We start from the raw sequence: 19,648 nt of genomic DNA on the forward strand, positions 1-19,648 counted from the left end.
GAAATTATGCACTGCACACTGCTGTTTCTTTCTCTGTAGTCAGGAAATACTAATAGAATATATAGACATATAGATATTGAATATATAACTTAAAAAAAAAAAAATAAAAAAAAAAAAAAATATATATATATACACACACACACATATATTAATGCAAGATCCTCTATAAAAATACTTCCTCCTGCCTAGGTGACTACCTGAATAGAAAGGATAAAGGGGTTACAAGAGATTATTATGCTACTGTGGGATGAGGTCAGGTTGGTAGGCACTGATATGTACTGTTTATTCTGGAACAGTGGAGCTTGAGCAAACTCTGAAATGCTGCAGTAGGCTTGACAAAATCAGAGACCTTCACAATGATATGGTGGCAAAATTATCAGCTTAGCAGTAAGTATTTTACCTAAGTAAGGTTTTTCTTATTTCAAAAATCACTGGCAATAAAAGCTCTCCTGTGACATCACACCTTAAGCAGAACTCTTCATTCACCCTTTCTGGATATGCAAGTCAAACATATGCCAGACATACAACAGTGAGTCATAAAAACTTTCATAACTATAAAATTATAACTTTGTAAATAGTAAATGCATGAAAGAAATTCTGGCAATTATTTTCCTAAAATTGTCATATTGGATGTATTTATCAATAATGCACTGATGAAAGTTGAGTGAACAAAATAGGCAAATTCATCATCATGGTGCTAGAACTGTGCACAAAAATGCAGTGCAATGTTTTGTGGTGTTCTACATCAGAAAAAAAGCAGTAGGCTAATTTCCTGGTGTATTAGCATGCTCATTCAAATAAATGGGCTGCCATAACATAATGCATGTTAACATGTATTTGTTAGTGCAACACACTCTGAGTAGGGGGAACAGGTCCTATTTAAAAATAAACAGCTGGTCATGCAATATGGAATGAGTATGACAATATATTTAAAAAAGGTTCCTCCAGTATTTTTGTAGTGTTACAGCTAGGTAAAGACTGACAATGTGACAATGTAATGGTGACCATTATACATTGCATCATGACAAGCAGGGGTTCCTGTAAAATGTATTTATTTTTTTTAATTTGCTAATATCAATTCACAGGAAACATTAATGATCTGGAACCCTCTTCAACTGGTCAAATTTTAGCTGTTACCAATCTGGTATGGGCAAATTAATGAAAATATCTTACTGATCACTATGGGTACCGTGTAGGTTCACCTTGCACATATTTAGTAAATAAGCTGTAGAGCGACAGCTGACTAATTAGTTTAGAAACAATAAAGCAAGAACTTTAATCAGCTGGATGGTCGACATTGATTACGTTTTACTGGGGAGCACATAATAAACACAGAGAGACACAATTACAAATTTGTACATAAAAGCAGAGCAACCTGTATACAACTAACAGACGGGTTTTTCTATTTACCTTTCAAAATATATTAATAAGCACAAGTGCAATTACATGACAGGCACTTCAGAAAATATTATGCAAAACACCAGCAAAATTTAACCTAAGCTTACTTTTGAAAGATAAACTAAAATGGGCATTCTATTATGTGGTAGGTGCAAGAAGGTTTATTAACTTACGAGCATCAACATAGATGTTAGGAATGGCCACCTATCAGAGCCTGACACCAGTAACTGTAACAGTGTATTGATTTAGATAGTTCAATCCACAACCCTTAGAAAATGGAGTGCATTGGGTCACCTGTTGTGCATTGGGTCACCTATGTCTAAATGAACCCAGGATGCAGTGTGTGGACTTATCCTAGGTAAAGAAATGCTAAGCACAGAAATGCTTCTTTGCATCTAGAAGTACTGACTGACGGAAACAATGGAGGTCTCTAACTTCTGTTCTGGCCAAACTACAGTTCTTACGCCTCCTTCTACATTTTATGTAATGTACAGAATACAACTAAATGGCTGAAGAAGCTGGATGGAGACACGGGATAGTCCACTTTAAACATTTGTGATCAGGCAGGACTTTATTGCAGAAAGGGATAGGCAATTTACCTGCCAAAACTCTCTCTTCATCTGCCAAAATCTTACCTGGCTTCCTCTGCCGTTTCCTCAACTTGTTGCTCACACGCATGCCAGGGTTATGTCATCCTGGTCCAGCCAATTAAGACTGCAAGGATGGGAATGAGGAAGAGAAGAAATAATAAAATGACAGCTCCCACAATTGAATGGGGACAGGTGTCTAAAAAAAGTGTCTAGTTCTACTTTACCATTTTGTTCACAAAAATAGGCTCCAATAATCTGCAGATCCTAGTGCTTGAAAACTATAGTTGGGCTCTCCTGTCATAGAGTATTGCGGAGCAATATTGTTATGTATTTTTGTAAAATTTTCTTTAAAAAAATGTCATATTTAATAAAAGCTACTTTCTAATTCCTATGGCTACTCTGGCAGCGCATTAAAAAAAGGCTACCAACAAGTATATAAATAATACCTACCCAACCCTGCCTATGGTTCCAGTTGGCCTTAGGAGCTTCAGGATATAAGATAGCAGCCAGTACAAGAAACCCCAATGGTTGTTGTTAGGAGGCAATTATCTGGCCAGTGATCCCGTGCTGTAGGCCACCACCAGTTAGTGCACCTTGTTTATTCTCTTTGGCGGCATTGCTTACAGGGACAGGGGAGGCAAATAGTGGTCAGTACACTGCTCTGCAATCTGAGGCATCTCCAAATTCCCTTTGGATGTGCATGGTCTCTCGGCATCCCCTGCTTTGGGACTGTGTGCAGTTGAAGGCGATTTGGAGTTGTGCTGAGGTAACTCAATGCATTTAGGCATGTAGGCATGTAAGTTCAAAACAAGCATCAGAAATGGCATTTCATTGACTAAGAATGTGGCATAGTTTTTGTGGTCAGTCTGGCTTTTCGGAGTATTACAGAAAATGCTGATCTTTTCGGATTTCCATGCACAACCATCTCTAGGATTTACAGGGAATGGTCCAAGAAACGTATTGTATCCAGTGAGTGCAAGATCACCTCATTGATGTCAGAGGTCTGAGGAGAGTGGCCTGATCTGAACTAATAGAAAGGCAAACGTAATTCAAATTACCACTAGTTACAACAGAAATTACCTCTGTACACACAACAAATCAAACCTTGAAGCAGATGGGCTACAGCAGCAAGAAATCCTACCAGCTAAGAACAGGCTCCTGAGCCTACAGTTCGCATGGGCTCACCAAATTTGGACAAGGGAAGATTGGGAAATGTTGCCAGGTCTGTTGAGTCTCAGTTTCTGCTGCAACATTCAGATGTCAAGGTCAGAATTTACCATCAAGAACAGAAAAGCATGGATCCATCCTGTCTTGTACCTAATGATGTGGGGACAATTTCTTGGCACACTTAGGGCCCCTTTAGCAGCAATTGGGCATCATTTAAGTGGGCCACAGCCTACCTTAGTATTATTGTGGACCATGTTCATCCCTTTATAGCTGCAGTGTACCCATCTTCTGATGCCAACTTCCAGTAGGATAACACACCATGTTGCATAGCTCAACTCATCTTAAACTGGTTACTTAAACAATAAAAAAAAAAATCACCCCAAGGCGAATGCTTAAAGAAAAAGCTAATAAACTGAGTAGTACATCTCAGACTCTACAAGCCTTAGTTAAAAGGTAAAGTTTATGATGGTACACTTTGAAATAGACTCAGCAAGCATGGCTTGTATGGAAAGGTTGCCAGGAGAAAGCCTCTTTTAGCTAAAATTATCATGGGCTTAGCTTCCCAGATTTATATGTGAACAAACCACAAGACTTCTGCAACAATATATTTTGAAGGGATGAGACCAAAGTGGAGAGAAGTTTGGCAAAAAGCAAACAGGCCATTCAGCACAAACACTTCCTACAAACTGTCAAGCATGGTGATGGAGTGATATGATTTGGGCTTGTTTTGCAGTCTCAGGACCTGAGCATCAAGTCGACCATGAACTCCTCTGTATTGCAGAGTATTCTAATGTAAGAGCCAAATGTGAGGCCATCTGTGTGACATCTAAAGCTTGGCTGAAATTGGGTCATGCAACAGGACAATGATCCCAAGCACAACAGCGAATGCACAACAAACTGGCTGAAAAGCAAAAAAAAAACAAGGCTTTGCAATGGCCCAGTCCAGACCTCAACCTAGCTAACATGTTGTGACATGACCTTAAAAGATCTGTGATTAAATAATGCTTGCAAACCTCAGTGAACAGAAGTGGTGTTATAAAGAAAAAAATTCCACCATAATGTCAGAGATTGATAAAGTCATAAAGAAAATAAATATAGTTATCAGTACTAAACATTGTATTTTAAGCTATTAAATCATGGGGTGCACTTAGTATTCCACTCATAGTTTTTCCATTGTGTCTTCATTTTGTTAAATAAGCAGACTCATGGCAAAAATCATGTTTTGTTGTACACCTGTGGTTAGACTGAAATAGTTTTAGAACCTGTGGGACATTTTTTCTTTTTTTTGTAATGTGTAAATCCTTTGAATAGAAAGAGGGTGTACTTTGTGTATCTTTTTCTCATGCTTGTATATGCAAACACATATATACATTTATCTTTCTAAAATGTTTTGTTTCTATTTTTGAGATAGTAATTAGGAATAGGAATTCACTTTTGAGTGAAGTAGATTTTACAGCACATTTTTCCATTCAGCATGTGACAGCAATAAGGTTAGAGCAAAACATACCGTACTAAGAGTGCATAGCGCCATCTAGAGGTAAAGTGTATAATGTAAATCTATAATGATGGCCAGACATGGTGGATTATAAAATTTGCATTCAGTATTCTACTGATCATTAGGTTGTATATTCAGTAACATTTTATTAAGAAAACTTTTTGAAGATTTGTAGTTGTTCCATTTAGATTTTTTTTTGCGTTTTTTTAATCTCACAGCCTGATGCTATAAATGCTTGGGAAGCAAAATGTTTAAATGGGTCCTGTCAGAAGACAACAGGGGTCACATACCTGTAACTGTGAATGATGCATCCAAATACTTCAGTAATTGCTGGAACCTGAGTACTTCTTTACTGCACATGTGTGCATTGTTTATAGCAGTGTTTTTCAACTTTTTTTGAGCCAGGGCACATTTTTTTACATTGAAAAAATCCTTCGGCACACCACAAATCAAAAACGTTACAAAATGACACTCTGTAGCCAATTCTTTTGTCTCTAAGAATAAACAAGAAAACTGTTACCTACTGCCACCCACTGACATGGAAGAGTATTACAATTCTCTGCCAGTCACTACAGCACAGGCACTCGACAATGGTAATTAGATAATTTCCCACGGTACACCTAAAGATCTCTCATGGCACACTAGTTGAAAATCACTGGTTTATAGTATTTGTCTACACTATAGGCACACTAAGCCCATACTTAAAGCTAACCTGTGCTCATGCAGGCAAAACATTGGCCCCAGCAGCACTTCTCTTTATGGGGAAATATTGACTCTTTCCCAGTTTCTCCCATTTGACAGTGATGTTGCCTGAAGATAGCCCATTTAGAGATAATATTTATCCCTGTGTAAGCTGACTTGGAGCCTACTTTAGACTTTCTCTCTTTGCTCTGTCCATACAGAATGGGATATAAGTAAGGCTGGTATTTATTGAACCCATTGCTTTACCTCTTATGGGAAATATTAGCCCTATAACAAAGCCTCTGTTGTATTGCCTAGAGTAAGGAAGCTATTATGCATTATTTTTCTATCAAAACATTTCTCTATACAGAATAATAAGGTGGTAAATTATAAATTGGTGACCCTCAGCTTTTACCATTAAAAGGGGGGATGCACACCAGAATTTTGTAGACAAAACAAGGCCCCAAGCAAATATGATGTGGGGGCCCAAATGCACGGCACTCCAGCCTCCTGTACCCCTGCCATTCTGTAAATTGAGGCCCTAGAGAGGACAAGGTCCCTGGACAATTGCCCAATTTGTCCATCGCTAAAACTGGTCTTGTTCCCGACACCAATTATCACCCTACTACATGCCATAATAACTCAATTACTCTTGTCATTGATGTAGTGGTATTTTAATAGCATTAAAGGAGATATAGGTGTCCCATTCATGACTCCTACAGCACAATAAACACACGTACGGCAATATGTAGGCAAGCCCGCTTGGAAGTGAAATGGTGTTTAAATTTGTCTTTGGTGGGAAGAGATTGCACTGTAAACCGTACAGCCAAACTCCCATAGGTGTGTGAGGACAAGGTCTTTGTTTCCCAGTAAAAGGGCTTCCTGGCCAACAAGGGATCTAGATAATGGTAGATACAAATCCCCTTCTGACACAGAAAGGCCACATTCTTCAACAGAAATTTTGTGAAGACTATGTTGTGGTCAGTCTGTGAACTGACTTGTTAAATTGTTTCAGGTGTATGACCCGTCTCTTATCACCTCTCTTCTATTATACTAGAAATAGGGGAGTATATCAACCATGAAGCATTGTTCCCGAACTACAAGGATAATGGCTCCCTGTGACAAGGTCTTCATATATGCCTAAAGAATTTGGTGATTGCCTGTCTGCTTGTGTCTGATGGCCTCTAAGAGGCACACTCCATATACCATTTTTCCAGGTATTGCTCTGCCTGAGCATGCCCAACACCCAACCAGGAGGCTTGGGGAAGCATTCTCGGAGAATAAACTTTGACTAAATAAAAAATTAAAAATGATCTTTAAATGGAAAGCATCTAAGGCTTCTATCCTGGGCATGCCAAAAACAATGCCTACTCCTAGAAGAGACCTTCAGTTGGTGGAGACAGACTTTTTCTGAAAATTTTCCTTTTCAGCTCCAAGCAATCAATGCTATACAAAATGAAACTCAGAGAAGTAAAAATGGTGCACAGAGATTAGCAGGTAAGTGGAATTCCCCAAAATTTATATAAAATGCAAGTAATGGAGAACACGCTGTCCCATAGGCAGATTTTTACAGTCTGGCACGTTAATGAGACATTAGAGGCATTTCTGGATGGAGAAACATACAAATGTTTTGTCAAGCAGGATGACATTGCAGATAGTGAGTACAGAAGCTACCACTGTGTTTAAAATCAATCACCACCGCATCTGCTGCTCTTACCTATGACGCTGATCACTGGAGAAGTGGTCAGGAGAAAGGAGACCAGGCTGGAGACTTTGACCAATAGCTAGTAGTATGCAGGCGCCAGCAGTGATGACTACATTCCCATATGGGTCGACCATGCCCAGATGAGTTCCATCATTAGGTTTGTCCAAAAAAAAAAAAAAGCCATGCCCATACTATGCTTGCAGGCATTGTTGACTGAAGCTATGTGAGATGCAGAGACACAGTGGCTGCAAACACAACATTTGAAAAAATGTTTCAAAAGATGTTATAGCCTGACCTGCCAGTTCAATAAGATGCCCTAAAGGACTCGGAGCGGGGCTTTCCCCAGGTAACTATTAGGTACCATATGGGGGACATCACCTGGAAATGTGAATAACCATAGATCTACTTCGGCCAGTTAGGAAGAAAAACAAGGAACAAACTAACCCTAGATCTGCATTAAGACAGATGGAAAAAGACATTTTTTCTGCTTTTATGTGTTTGGTAGAGCAACGTCTTTTAGTGTTTAAAGAACAAAAGAAATTCAGAGATAAAAACCATAGCATATTTCCCTTTAAATAGGAGCCAGGTAGCACTACTGCAAGATGCCTACTTATTTACTTTTAGCTTCAAAACATTAGTTTTGGTTATTGCTGTATTTTTTTGAATGATGTATACATCCTTAGAGTAACAGGAGCAGTGTGATGAATTCAACATTATCTATGAATACACAGTGCAGTTATAGAGCAATAACAATAAAATGTAAGCTGCCCCTAGAGAGAAAACAATTGAGTTCTCTTTGCCCTGCAGTATTTTCATACTTGCATGATTTAATTGCTGAAATGGTTATTAATATTTGATCGAGGTTATAATGTGACAATCCTTTTACTGCTAATAACAATATTTCCCCTTCATTGTCTGCGGCCTAAACTATACAGCTACACATTTCCTGAAAAACAGGAAATGTTTTTTTTTTACGGTGAAGCTACTGTTAATTCTAAGGAGCCAAAGTTTAAAACACACAGCAATAAAATTCAATAAATAAAAATGATGTAAAGCTGTCCTAAACATGCAGACACTTGGTAGGGATGATTTCATTTCTATTAAACCTCCGAAAGTTTTCTTCTCTGCAATGACCAAATTATGTGTGTGGCTACAGCGTTTTCATATATCCCAACTAACAGAAAGTAGGAATATATACATAAAAGAAACTGCACCCTACGTAAAAAAAAATACATGTACAGAAACCTGATGATTATTATTGATAAAATAAAAAGATTAATGTGAAGCTCCAGGTAAACAGCTAAATCCAAATTTTAACTTCATATTCACATGATCCCCTCTGGGCCTAATCAGACATCTCCACTGAATCGGTATTCATTATTGAATGTCCTAACATGCATTCTGGGTAAAGCAAAGCTCTGTTTGTGAAGTTGTTGCCAACACATCGCAATACAGTTGGGTTCACGTGTGCATGTTAGTGCACCAAAACTTCTGTATGCTGCGCAGGCAAGATGTGCTAGGTTGTGTTTGGTTCATTTAACATATGACACTGCATATGAACATATGAATAACTCCAGTTATTCAAAAAACGACTCTTGCAATTCAGTTACCCCAGCAATGCAAGCGTTAAGCAAATATTTTATCCCAGGGAAACTGTACAAACAAGTTTATTTACTTTAGCTTTACATTTTTTAGGCTATGTGTCAGGAAATTATGGCTATGTTCAAGGAATACATGTTTCGTTTATTGTTAAATATAAGTAACATGCTCAAATAGTTTAAAGTTAGGGACCTATGTTACCAAAGGCTACTTGCAAATGTAGGCAACAAAAACCTTCAGTGTTGAAAGTTTTTCTGTGCTGACTTTCTGGGACAAGAACAAGAGGCATGTTATGGTCTCTTGAAAACATAGTCTTGGACTGAGCGGTTTCCCAAATCCAAACAAGCTAATAACTAACATGCACTTTATAAACAAACTTTTCAATATGTGCATAACATGACAATTCCACACTGGGATATATTGATGCTTCTGAATACTATGTAGCAGGAATGTGAAAATGTAACTCAACAGCAAATTAGCAGATTACAGAATAATTTAACACAATTATCTATAATGTTAATTTGTATTTTTAGTAAACAATTCAGTATCTGCTGATTTTAACCTCTGTGTAAACAATGCATGCATAGTAAAAGAATCAGAGAGTATTTTAGTATTTTAGTGACATCTATTGGCAATTTAGAATCACAGCATATTAAACCTGCTTCACACAGTTTAGGGAATAGCTATCATAGTTTTCTTACTGCCAAAAGCAGTATAGCAGGTAATGCACCAGAAATATCTGATCTTCTGATTAGATATTAAATGCAATTAAAAAAAAAACAAAAGCTCAAATCTTTTACCTGTGCTTTATCTTCCAAACATAAACACCAAGGGAATGCATAGTATACTTTATTTTTCTTCCTTTCTTTTATTTTCATGTTTACCACTTGCAGCCGATAGATGGTTTGCTATACACTGTAGCTAATATCACCTGGAGCACATGGATTCTGGAAGCCATACTTTCCTACCGCCAGAGACGGTTTTTTAATAGAACACAATTACAGTTACAGTTTTTTAATAGAACACAAAAATCCATGCAGAAGTTGCAATTTTATTCCATTTAAAGCAAATCAGTGGCACAAGAGGGTGGTTAGAAGAGGGGTCCTGGACACAGGGCACTCAGGAACAAGGGGCCTGGGTATATTTGCAATGTCTAGGACACATAAATCACAGGGAATGTAAGTATTTGGGTTACTTCTCCTTAATATTATTTGACTTTTGCCCAGCATTTTTTCTTGTGGATTCCAAGCTTCAGAACCTTCTTCAGCACGGAAGTTGATTTTCGTTCAGGAATTCTCCTAGACTTATTTTAAGGTACACTTTGACTCACTGCTCTTGCAAGACCTTACCAATTCAGAGAGCCATACATTAACAATTTGTATTGTTATCAATAAAGGATAGTAGAGAAAAAGTAAGCACACCATCTAGTCCAGTTTAGGGTTCCATGAAGAGGATGATTTCAGGGACAACAAAAGGGATATCAAACTTCAAATATTATTTTAAAATAAACACAAATGATAATGCAGCTCTCAGTATAATAGTCTGGGAATGCATAGTGGTCACAAACATTTAAAAGAAAAAGAAAAGAGAAAGTGCATACAATTTTGTGCAAGTGTCTTAGAGCCTGTGTATCCAGTCCACAGTGTTGCTATTACCTCTTCCTTGTGCCACTTAAATTTGAGGTAATGCACCTTGAAACACATTGCCAAGCTTACAGTGGAAGCAGGAAGTAAGCAGGTACATACTGCCACAAAAGTGCTGTATACTGAAGACACTGTGCCAAGTGAAGAGACCTCTAAAAGCAGTGGTCCCCATCCTTTTGCAGCTCACGGACCACTGAATCTATGGACTCTGGACCGCCCATGGGCAGTCCAAAGTTCTGTGTCATTCAAAGGGGAAGAAACTTCCCCCTTAGTGATGTCATAATGCCAGAATCTGCCCACTCTCCCATGGCTTATCTCAGTACCCCCCCTCCCACTGCCCTAAGCTTGCGATGTGTACGGGAGACATGGTCCGCGACTCTGGCCTGTGTGCCCCCCAAGCAGGATTCTTCTCCTGACCCCACTGGGGGGTGCACCGGCCAGAGCTGCAGACCACCGCTGGTCTTCATGCTCTCGCAGGCCACCTGTCAAACGGCCGTGGACTGGGGGTTGGGGACACCTGCTCTAATGGACATGGCTCTCCATCCAACAGATCCGGCACTATGGACTACATCCACATGCCATGCTACCAGTTAAGCACAGTCACTAACATATCATCTGCCCATCTGCCTAGCTTTCTTTTGTGTGACCCCTATTTAATGTACAGCTCTGCATAATATGTGGGTGTTATATAAATATGATTTAATAATAATACAAACTTTCAATTATATAATAGAATATCATTTATTGATTGTGTTATATTGTATGTACTCTTTCGCAGTGTGCTGCCATGTCCCCTATTTTGCCACTAAAATAATTATTTTGTAGAGGTTGTGGTTGTGTGGCTTGGGCAAAGTGCAAGCAGAACAGTTCTTTACTATTTCATAGAGTGTAGAAAGGATTCAGAAATAAACTCCAGACTTTTACCACCCCACAGCCATTCCTTACTATACTCAATGCCAATCTATAGCTTTGGACCCATATTATTTTATCAAAGTAATTTAAAAGCCACATTGTGTTTTGTTTCTTCAAAGAAAAACATACGAATGTATTTTTCAAAAGACATTTTATTATTTTTTTTTAGGTGGAGAGGAGGGACTGGTGCTTTGAGTGAATTATTGCATAGAAAGCAAATACATATAGCAATATCAGTTAGGATGTAGGAGAACAAATATCCAAATTTGGCACAGGTTTGCACATTGAGATCACATTTTAAACACTGTCAGCACAAAATGTGTAAGTTCTGTAAAACATCTTATGGCTTTGCAATGAGTCAATATGGTCTTTATCAATGGAACATTACTTTTGACTTTAGCCAATAATGTTGAGGACTTTCAAAATCAAACAGTTTCTCCTGAGAACCCCATAAATTAATGTGCCATGCAAAGGCTAATCTGTGAGTTTTGTAGCAGTGTTAGATCTCTGAAATTTTCTATATACACAAAATCAATGCATACTGCTAACTGCCTGACGATTCTAAAATTCCAGTAACTGAACAGCCGTCACACAAAAATATCATAATGCTCCTAATTAACTTAGTAAAATTGCACTTGCATCACACAGTACAAATACCTGATGTAATGCCAATGAAAAAAAAATCTAATGTAGGATGGAATTATTGCTACGATATCATATCCAGTTTTTATTTTACCACTACATAGCAAGTCTTGTGGCTCAGTAACTGCTAGCCCAACAAATTCTCCCAGTTGGATAGTTTATGCAGTAAAAATGACCACACAGCAATCTCAGTACATAAAAACCAGATGAAAAATCAATCAGCCAGGCTAGATATTTCCCACCTAAGCAGCAACTCATGATAGAAGAAGACAAGCACTGTGTATTTAGACTCCAAGCTAATCAAAGCTTATGTCAGAATGGAATGAATGATTATCATCATATTGTCAGAATTGGGTTGCAGGACCATATTTAGCGTTAGGCACAGTAAGTCAAGAGGATGGTGTTTTTTATCTGAATATTGGATGGAATGGGAGGGGGCACAATCAAAACACTCATTTTCATTAAAGCCCTCGTTTTGTTTAAATCAGGGTAAGTGATGGTAGCAAAGACAGCTATCCCTGTGCTATGCAGCAAATGATAGTCACAACAGTGTCCCAATACATGGGAACATATACAGAGGCCCCTAGGGAACCTCAGATGCACCAAAGGGACAACAGCAGCTCAGCATAATGCCAATCATCCAAAGCCAAGTAACACAAATTTAAATAGTGCCATCCTGCTTGCACTGTATGATTGTCTGGTGTAGGGTATTTCCACGCTGGAACAAAACATCTTAAATACAGAACATTTTTGCTGCAGGCTCTGGCTGGTACATCTTAGGTATGCCACAGATACACCACTATGAGATATGGATAATTTCCTAATTCATAAGTAAAATTAATTGCACATTTTATTAAAAAAATGAATCCTGAGTCATAGGATTTGCCGGAAAAAAAATAAATAAAAAAGAACTTTCTTTCTTTAAATAAGCAAAGTTCTATTGTCTTTAAAATATTATAACTGCAGCTACATGAAGAATAAAACATCTAAGATATAAAATAAGAAAATGCCTAAATTTTTTTGAAGGATGTTTTCTTTCAGAAAAGACAAAAAAAAAAGAATATGCATGATATACTGAGATTCAGTTTTAACATTATATACTGAGATTCAGTTTTAACATTATATACTGAAATATTTTTTAAAAGCTGTAAAACCTGAATAATTCACATTGTTACAATTTAATCATCTATTGAAAATGCAACTGTGCCAAAAATAAATTATGCTCAAAGACTGTTCTGGGATTTCCAAGTGGTTAATGGCTGAAAGAGCTAAATAGCTAAAACGAGATTAGATTAGTTAGATTTGAGTTATCCTAAAGCTATTTTTATGCTGTATAAAAGGAGGGCATACAGCTAATATACATATTTAAAAGTGTAGCATTATTCATGAAAGAGCTTGCCCAACTAAAAGGACATCAGCTTTTAAAAGGTCTAAACACCACCCAAATCTATACCTAGGAGCCCCCTTCTTCAATTTGTGTTTTTATGCAGAATACACTGCAAATGTTTGGCTGGATCAATGCTACTGTTAGAGCTCAGGCCATTGTTGAGGAGCTCTCTCTGGAGCCCTGAAGAGATATACAAAGTAGACAATACAATTCACAACTCCTTACCTGTTTAAATGAAATAATATATTGGGGGCTAAGTGAGCTTTTTTTTAAATAATGAATGTAATTAGGTACCATTGGTAACTATCATTGCTATCTAATGGCTCCTACATTAGTGCAATGTTTTCCTAAGGCACTAACACCAAGCCAAGGCTTTGAAACTAGTTTGCAGAATTTAAAGGAAACCTGTGCTCAAGTCTTTGGTTGATTCCAATAAAGCTAGCTGTCCCGCTGTAATACTTATGTAAAGCAATGATACTTTCATAATAACTGACCCAATATAATCACACTTCAAGTCAGTGCTATTGATCTTCAGTCTGGCCAGTAACTAGGAAGATAGTAAAGTAAATGGATTAGTATGATAACCTGGAGGATTTTTGAAAAAAGAAAGCATCAATAGTAAACTTGATTTATAGTCAGAGAAGGGCACTTTATGGCAGCTAAATCACATAAGTAAGTGTTTAATTTCACAACAAAAAAAGAGTACTAAGACAAATGAATAATACTTGAATAGCTGAATTTGCATGGACCTGCATGCAAACATCGAGGGGAATTGCGGTGGGAATGATGAAAATCAGTGGACAAGAACTGTTGTGAACTGAGTTTAGCTTAATGCTCTATTTTCCCCAAAACCGATATCATGATGCAGCGCCAACATTCAGTAAAGCCCAAAGTGACCCATACATATGAGCAAAATGTTAGTACTGGCTCATTCTTTACAGATCAGAAGAGGATCTGATGTCAGCAGGACTCTGAAATAAAGGTGCTACAATTGCTATAAAACAACCCTCACGGTTTACTTTACCCTTTTCCTCTCTACGTAAATGTTAGCCAAGATTGCAGGGTTGTGCTCTATTTTAGACTTTTCTGATCTTTAATTTTATCACCCAGTCAATGAATCAGTTACCCAGTCAGTCAAGTAACAAATTCCAAAAGTATGTTCATTGTGTAAGTTCATACTCACCTCTCTGGTGGACTGTATCTATGATCTTCTATTCCCGGGTTGCAGCCTTAGTCAGAATCTTTAGCATTTCCAGGGGTGCGGAATGCCTGACTTACTGCCATGTGCTGTGGTTTCTTTGTCTCAACCCTACACCAATGCTTATTACTGTAGTTATAAAGGCAGGGTAGGAGGAATGAACAACAGGAGAGGGGCACAGGAATCGGATAATCCCGGAACTTTCAGAGCTAAACAGACTTGTGGAGCCTTCAGTGCTCGATTTGAAGGAATGTGGGATTGATCAGCTTTTAAAAAGTTTAGCTGAGTATAAGACCTTAGTAAAAATGTCAGAGAATGGATGTCATGGGTATGCATACTTATCAAGTTAGTAGAGTACTTCAGCAACTACCCTTTGCCATCTCTGTAATTCAACGTGGTAATATTGCCCCATTACTTAAAAGATTTCATGATACCAGTGGCTAGAGAACCCCTTTTTATTAGAAGAATGATGCCAGCAGTTCACTATCCAGCCCAGATGACTAAGGAAAAACTCCCACAGCCACATTGTGAGGTGGGTTTGCTCCCTTACTAAACTGTACTGGCATGGGGGATAAAGCACTTTTTAAAAGGAAGTTTAGAATGCCTACTTGCCAGAAAAGCAGTCAGATTCTTCTAAAACAAATTAGCTCAACAGCCAGGCCACCGGCATTTTCTGAAGAAGCTCACCACTAGCATCCTACATATTACCTTCAGTACAGTTTTTTTTTCAAAACTGATTGAAATAAAATATTATATGAAAGAAAAAAAAAATTATAAATGCATTTTAAAGAATAATACCACACCAATGAGCAGATTAATACATTTGTAACTCTGGTCTAATTTACATTTAAATTATAGATCAGAAGAACAAAACATGGTGATATATGCCTGAAAAGTCCCCTGATTTATAAGCAGTGTTTTTGTGGTTGTTGATTGTAACTATGTATTTAACAAGTGATTATATTGGAAATTGACAATTTACCTTCATTGTGCCTTTCTTATTATTGATCTGCTACGGACAGTGTTATTCCTGCTGCTGCTATATACATACAAATAAATTAATTCTGCTCCATCAGTGAATGCCTGGATATCTTTGTGTATAACTCCTTGTAAAGAATAAAAATGCCACAAAGTACAATTTTAATAAAAGTAAAACTCTCCACAAATAAAATAACTTCTGGCTATTTTCAAAATGGAAACCTCAAAATTTCCAGAAGCCTTTTATCTCAGAATCATATATTAAATGTGAACAATCAATAATCAAATGCAATATTAGGGGGCATTTTAAATACCTTTGATTAAAAAAAACACAATTTTTACTATATACACAGATACTATACAATATCTGTGGGTAGTTACTGCCACCAAACCATACCCTGTACTTGTTCAAATCTGTCAGCTAGGTGTCCAAATGTTATCTGAAGAAACGTGTGTTTTGGCTTTAACTGTATTTCAAGCAACTTCATGCAGACAGCACTGATGTTCCCCTGTAAAACGGGTGATAAAACTTCATCTGGTAGCTGATGGCACAAAAAGTCAGACTATAGATTTTTGTACAGATATACCCATGGCTGTCCCTTGTCATCCTGAAGGCTAGGTATATAGGGACTTTCTTGGAGTGGCTCTTTGTATATATTAAGACATGCCACCATATGGCTGTGCCTGGACCTGTGATAAGCGTCTCAAGCTTTGCATTGAGGAATGGGTACACTGCTAGGAAGTAAAACAACTTCTGGCAGAACTTCTGGAAGGTACAGTGCCTAGACTGTAAGCCACCAATTTGCCCAACCTCTGTTACCAACAGGTTTACTTTAACATAATTTTTTTAACAGTGTTACATTACATTTCAAGTTTATCTTTTCAAAATAGACATTGCTGCCCTTTGTAGTTTGTGGTCTATTTTTTTCTTTTTTTAATCACGCCATTAAAAAAAAAAAATTTGTTACGATGGACCACAAATTACATTTTTACTTTTCTCCAGGTCCTAAATTTTTTATTCTGGTAGGATTAAAATTTCAAGGGGGTCATTCACAAATCTTTATTGACATGACCAACAAAGGTCGCTCTGAAATTCTGACCTTGTTACAAGTGTTTAAGCATATTTCTAGCCAACACTAGGATAACAGAGGCAAAAAAAATATTACACAAAGAAAGAGCAATCAAAAGATTGTCTATAAACAAGACGTAGTGATTCCTCAATAAAAACTCTACACGCGTGTAACAAATGTCAGTAGAATCATGACAGGCACAAATAAAGAGAAGTTCATACAAGCTATTCACAACAGACTTGTGAACCATGCTGTTCTTTGGGAAACATCATTCATTTTCAAGTATTATTTCTCTCCCTATGAAGTGTTCATCATGACTGACAGTTGATATAGAATGTTGACTGCTGAATTCAAGTGTCAGCTTATAAAATTACACATAAAAACAAAATGCTTTTCCCTTTTTTTTTTAGCATCGAATGCAATGACCATCGTTTTGCATACTGAAAATCTCATAAATCGAAGGCTGTAGGCTACTCCATATTGAACCTGTGCACAAGCCCCAACACCAGTGAAAGTACATGATCATGCATTGAATCCACAGTCCTTCATCAGAGCATGCATGAACTGTTGTCTTTGCTTTTAATTTTTAGGAAACAACGTAACCTCATGCCAGAACAGCACATGCTGTGTGTTTATTGCTTATTTCCTGTCTTTGTTTTGTTGTTTGGGCTACAGTTAAGATCCTTTAGCAAAAGTTCACAGTCTGTCAGTACATGAACTGGCATGTATTTCTTCATTTGCTCCATAGCCCTTTGATACGCTGATTTTTCTTGTTCCAGAGATCGGATCAAGTGTCTCATTTTGCTTTCTCGAGATAAAATTGTTTCAACATTGGTTTCCAGATTCTGAATTTTGGTGTGAGCTACCTATTATAAAAAGAAAAGAACAAGCTAATGACTTCTAGGAGAGAGAAACATCCATTATCCTTGGCACATGGACAAATCATTGATGCAGTTCTGACCTACACTTTTATTCTTTCAACAAAAAATGGTTATATAATGTAACATAGAATGTCATTACACAATGTAATCACAATGCAATAAATATATGTGTGTGTGTGTGTGTGTGCTTTGTTACATAAGTTGCACCGTTATTTTGTTTCGCAAATGGAAACCGCTTTTACAGAAAAGCCACTGGATCAGTCTTCTACAATTTACAAATGTATTTCACTAACAAGGAAGTCCATGGGGTTGACTATTATGAGAAGACAATTATCAAAATTAATTAATCAAATTAATCAAAATATGTTAATGTTTCTATGAGCTAAATTTCCAGCACTGAAGTTAGCTTCTAACGGTTCCTAGACAAGATGATAACAGCACACCCTTTCTGGGTGTATTCTTTTATCTATGGACTTATTTTTGAGGGACACCCATTACATGGAGACTGCACATATGTGAAACAGAAATTACTCAGAGTAATAACAAAAAATAGGCTTCCATTGTTTCTCTCCTGGCAGCTGGAATCCTAAGAGCTGATGTAGACAATTTAAAATTAACTTGAATCAATCAGTCCCATATGAATACTTTTTTTTACCCTTTGCATATACTACAGAACTAGGCAAGTTCCATATATCCTAAAAAGTAGACATTTACTCTGTTGATTTAAGTTTTTCAGGGCTAACATTTTCTTCTTACCTGCAACTTTTCCAGAAGGTCCATGTTTTGCCTTTTTAGCTGGTTATTGGCTTTTTCAAGCTTCTGGAAGGCCTCTGTATCATCACAAGAATTGGAGGCTTCCAACATCTCATCATTGATTACATGATATTCAACTTCGTAGGCATGAAGCTGTTTGGAAATGTCCATTTCAAAAACCTGTATTAAAAAGATAAAACCTGTTCAGGGCATTCCTTCTATGATTTAGATAAGAACTATTATACTATATTTTTTTTGTAAACACTTGGCATCTAGTTTAGCTCCACAGGGACTAGGATGTTGCAGAAGGGGTTAAATATGAATGTTTAAGTGGTCTTATACACCTGGGCGGTCTCCAGATAATCTTATTGAGTAAGCTGTACCATATTCATACTTCATTATACAGCTACTACAACATCATTTATACTCAAATAATGCCACAAATAAGATTTTTTTTCTAGATCTTTAAACTGACAGGTTCATGTTCAAGCCCCTATAGCAATTTAATTTTACCCACTGCTCTGTTTGCTGCTAGCAACAAAAAGAAACACCCAGTATTTCTATATACAGTGGAGCATTGGACATTTTTCCTAAATATTGCAGTGCTGGTAATTACCAAGCAGACATCAGTGCTGTCACTAGGTGTCAGGGAGAGCATGTAAACTCTGGTTGAGATTTGTAGCTTGCATACAGCTCTTCATGGGATACGGATCAGTGAAGGGAATTGGAGAAAGGGTAGGTATATGCGGATACCGATGGTGATTTTGACTGGAACCAGTTGGTTTACCGGTTTCCTTCTAATGATGTTACTGCCATCTAATTCAGATTGTTATTCTATAGAATAGACTGTATGAAAATGTACATAATCAGAGCAATCCATAATCTACATTAAAATAACAGAGTATTTATAGTATCATAACAGTCAATTACATAACGGACTGCAGTATTTGTAAGAATAATAGAATGCCACTGAAAAATGTAATTTGTCAATATGCCATTTGCACCAGGATGCAGATTTTACAAAACCAGGTCACCTGCGTAATCATTTTCTCCATAGTGTCCTTTGTCATATCGGGTATATTGATTTTTAGAAAATCCACAATACTCTCAAAGTTGTCACATGCCATAATTCGTTCTTTATTGTTGCTGAGAAGACAAATGGCTACTTTGAAAATCACTTCAGTTCCTTGTACAAAAATAATATCTGGGGAGAAAATGTACATACATTAATTAAAAACTATATTAATGATTATGAGTGTCAAGTTTTTATTGCTGCTTGTCTTTTAAATTACACTAACTTCCCATTACTGACCTCATTCTAAAAGTGTGATGCCTACTCAATAGATTCCTCTCAAATTATTTGAATGGTTATATGATCCTGGACCATATAATGGAAAATAGGAAACAAATAGACTAGCCCCCCTAGCGTTCTAATTCTGTCATTTTTTGATGCAAAAAGTGATCCTATTTTTTTTGCGTAGAAATTTTTGTTTATATTGTGGGCCTGTAATTCTTAGGATTAACTCCCGGGTATAATTATTATATTTAT

The 19,648-nt window shown here is 37.2% G+C and overlaps 1 protein-coding gene across 6 annotated transcripts in view; it reads right to left on the reverse strand.

The window, feature by feature from the left end:
- Window positions 1-11,324: 11,324 nt before the first annotated feature.
- Window positions 11,325-19,648, reverse strand: part of TBC1D4 (TBC1 domain family member 4) — a 90,067-nt gene continuing 81,743 nt past the window's right edge. For all 6 annotated transcript variants that reach the window (XM_072410607.1, XM_072410614.1, XM_072410600.1 and 3 more), the window contains 3 exons: window positions 19,134-19,303; window positions 18,103-18,279; window positions 11,325-17,331 (listed from right to left, as the gene is read on the reverse strand). In XM_072410607.1, the coding sequence (XP_072266708.1) occupies window positions 17,098-17,331; window positions 18,103-18,279; window positions 19,134-19,303 (581 nt within the window). In that variant the 3' untranslated portion in view covers window positions 11,325-17,097. The remainder of the gene's footprint in view (window positions 17,332-18,102; window positions 18,280-19,133; window positions 19,304-19,648) is intronic.

This window comes from Pyxicephalus adspersus, chromosome 1, assembly GCF_032062135.1.
Source record: "Pyxicephalus adspersus chromosome 1, UCB_Pads_2.0, whole genome shotgun sequence".
NCBI classification, from domain to species: domain Eukaryota; kingdom Metazoa; phylum Chordata; class Amphibia; order Anura; family Pyxicephalidae; genus Pyxicephalus; species Pyxicephalus adspersus.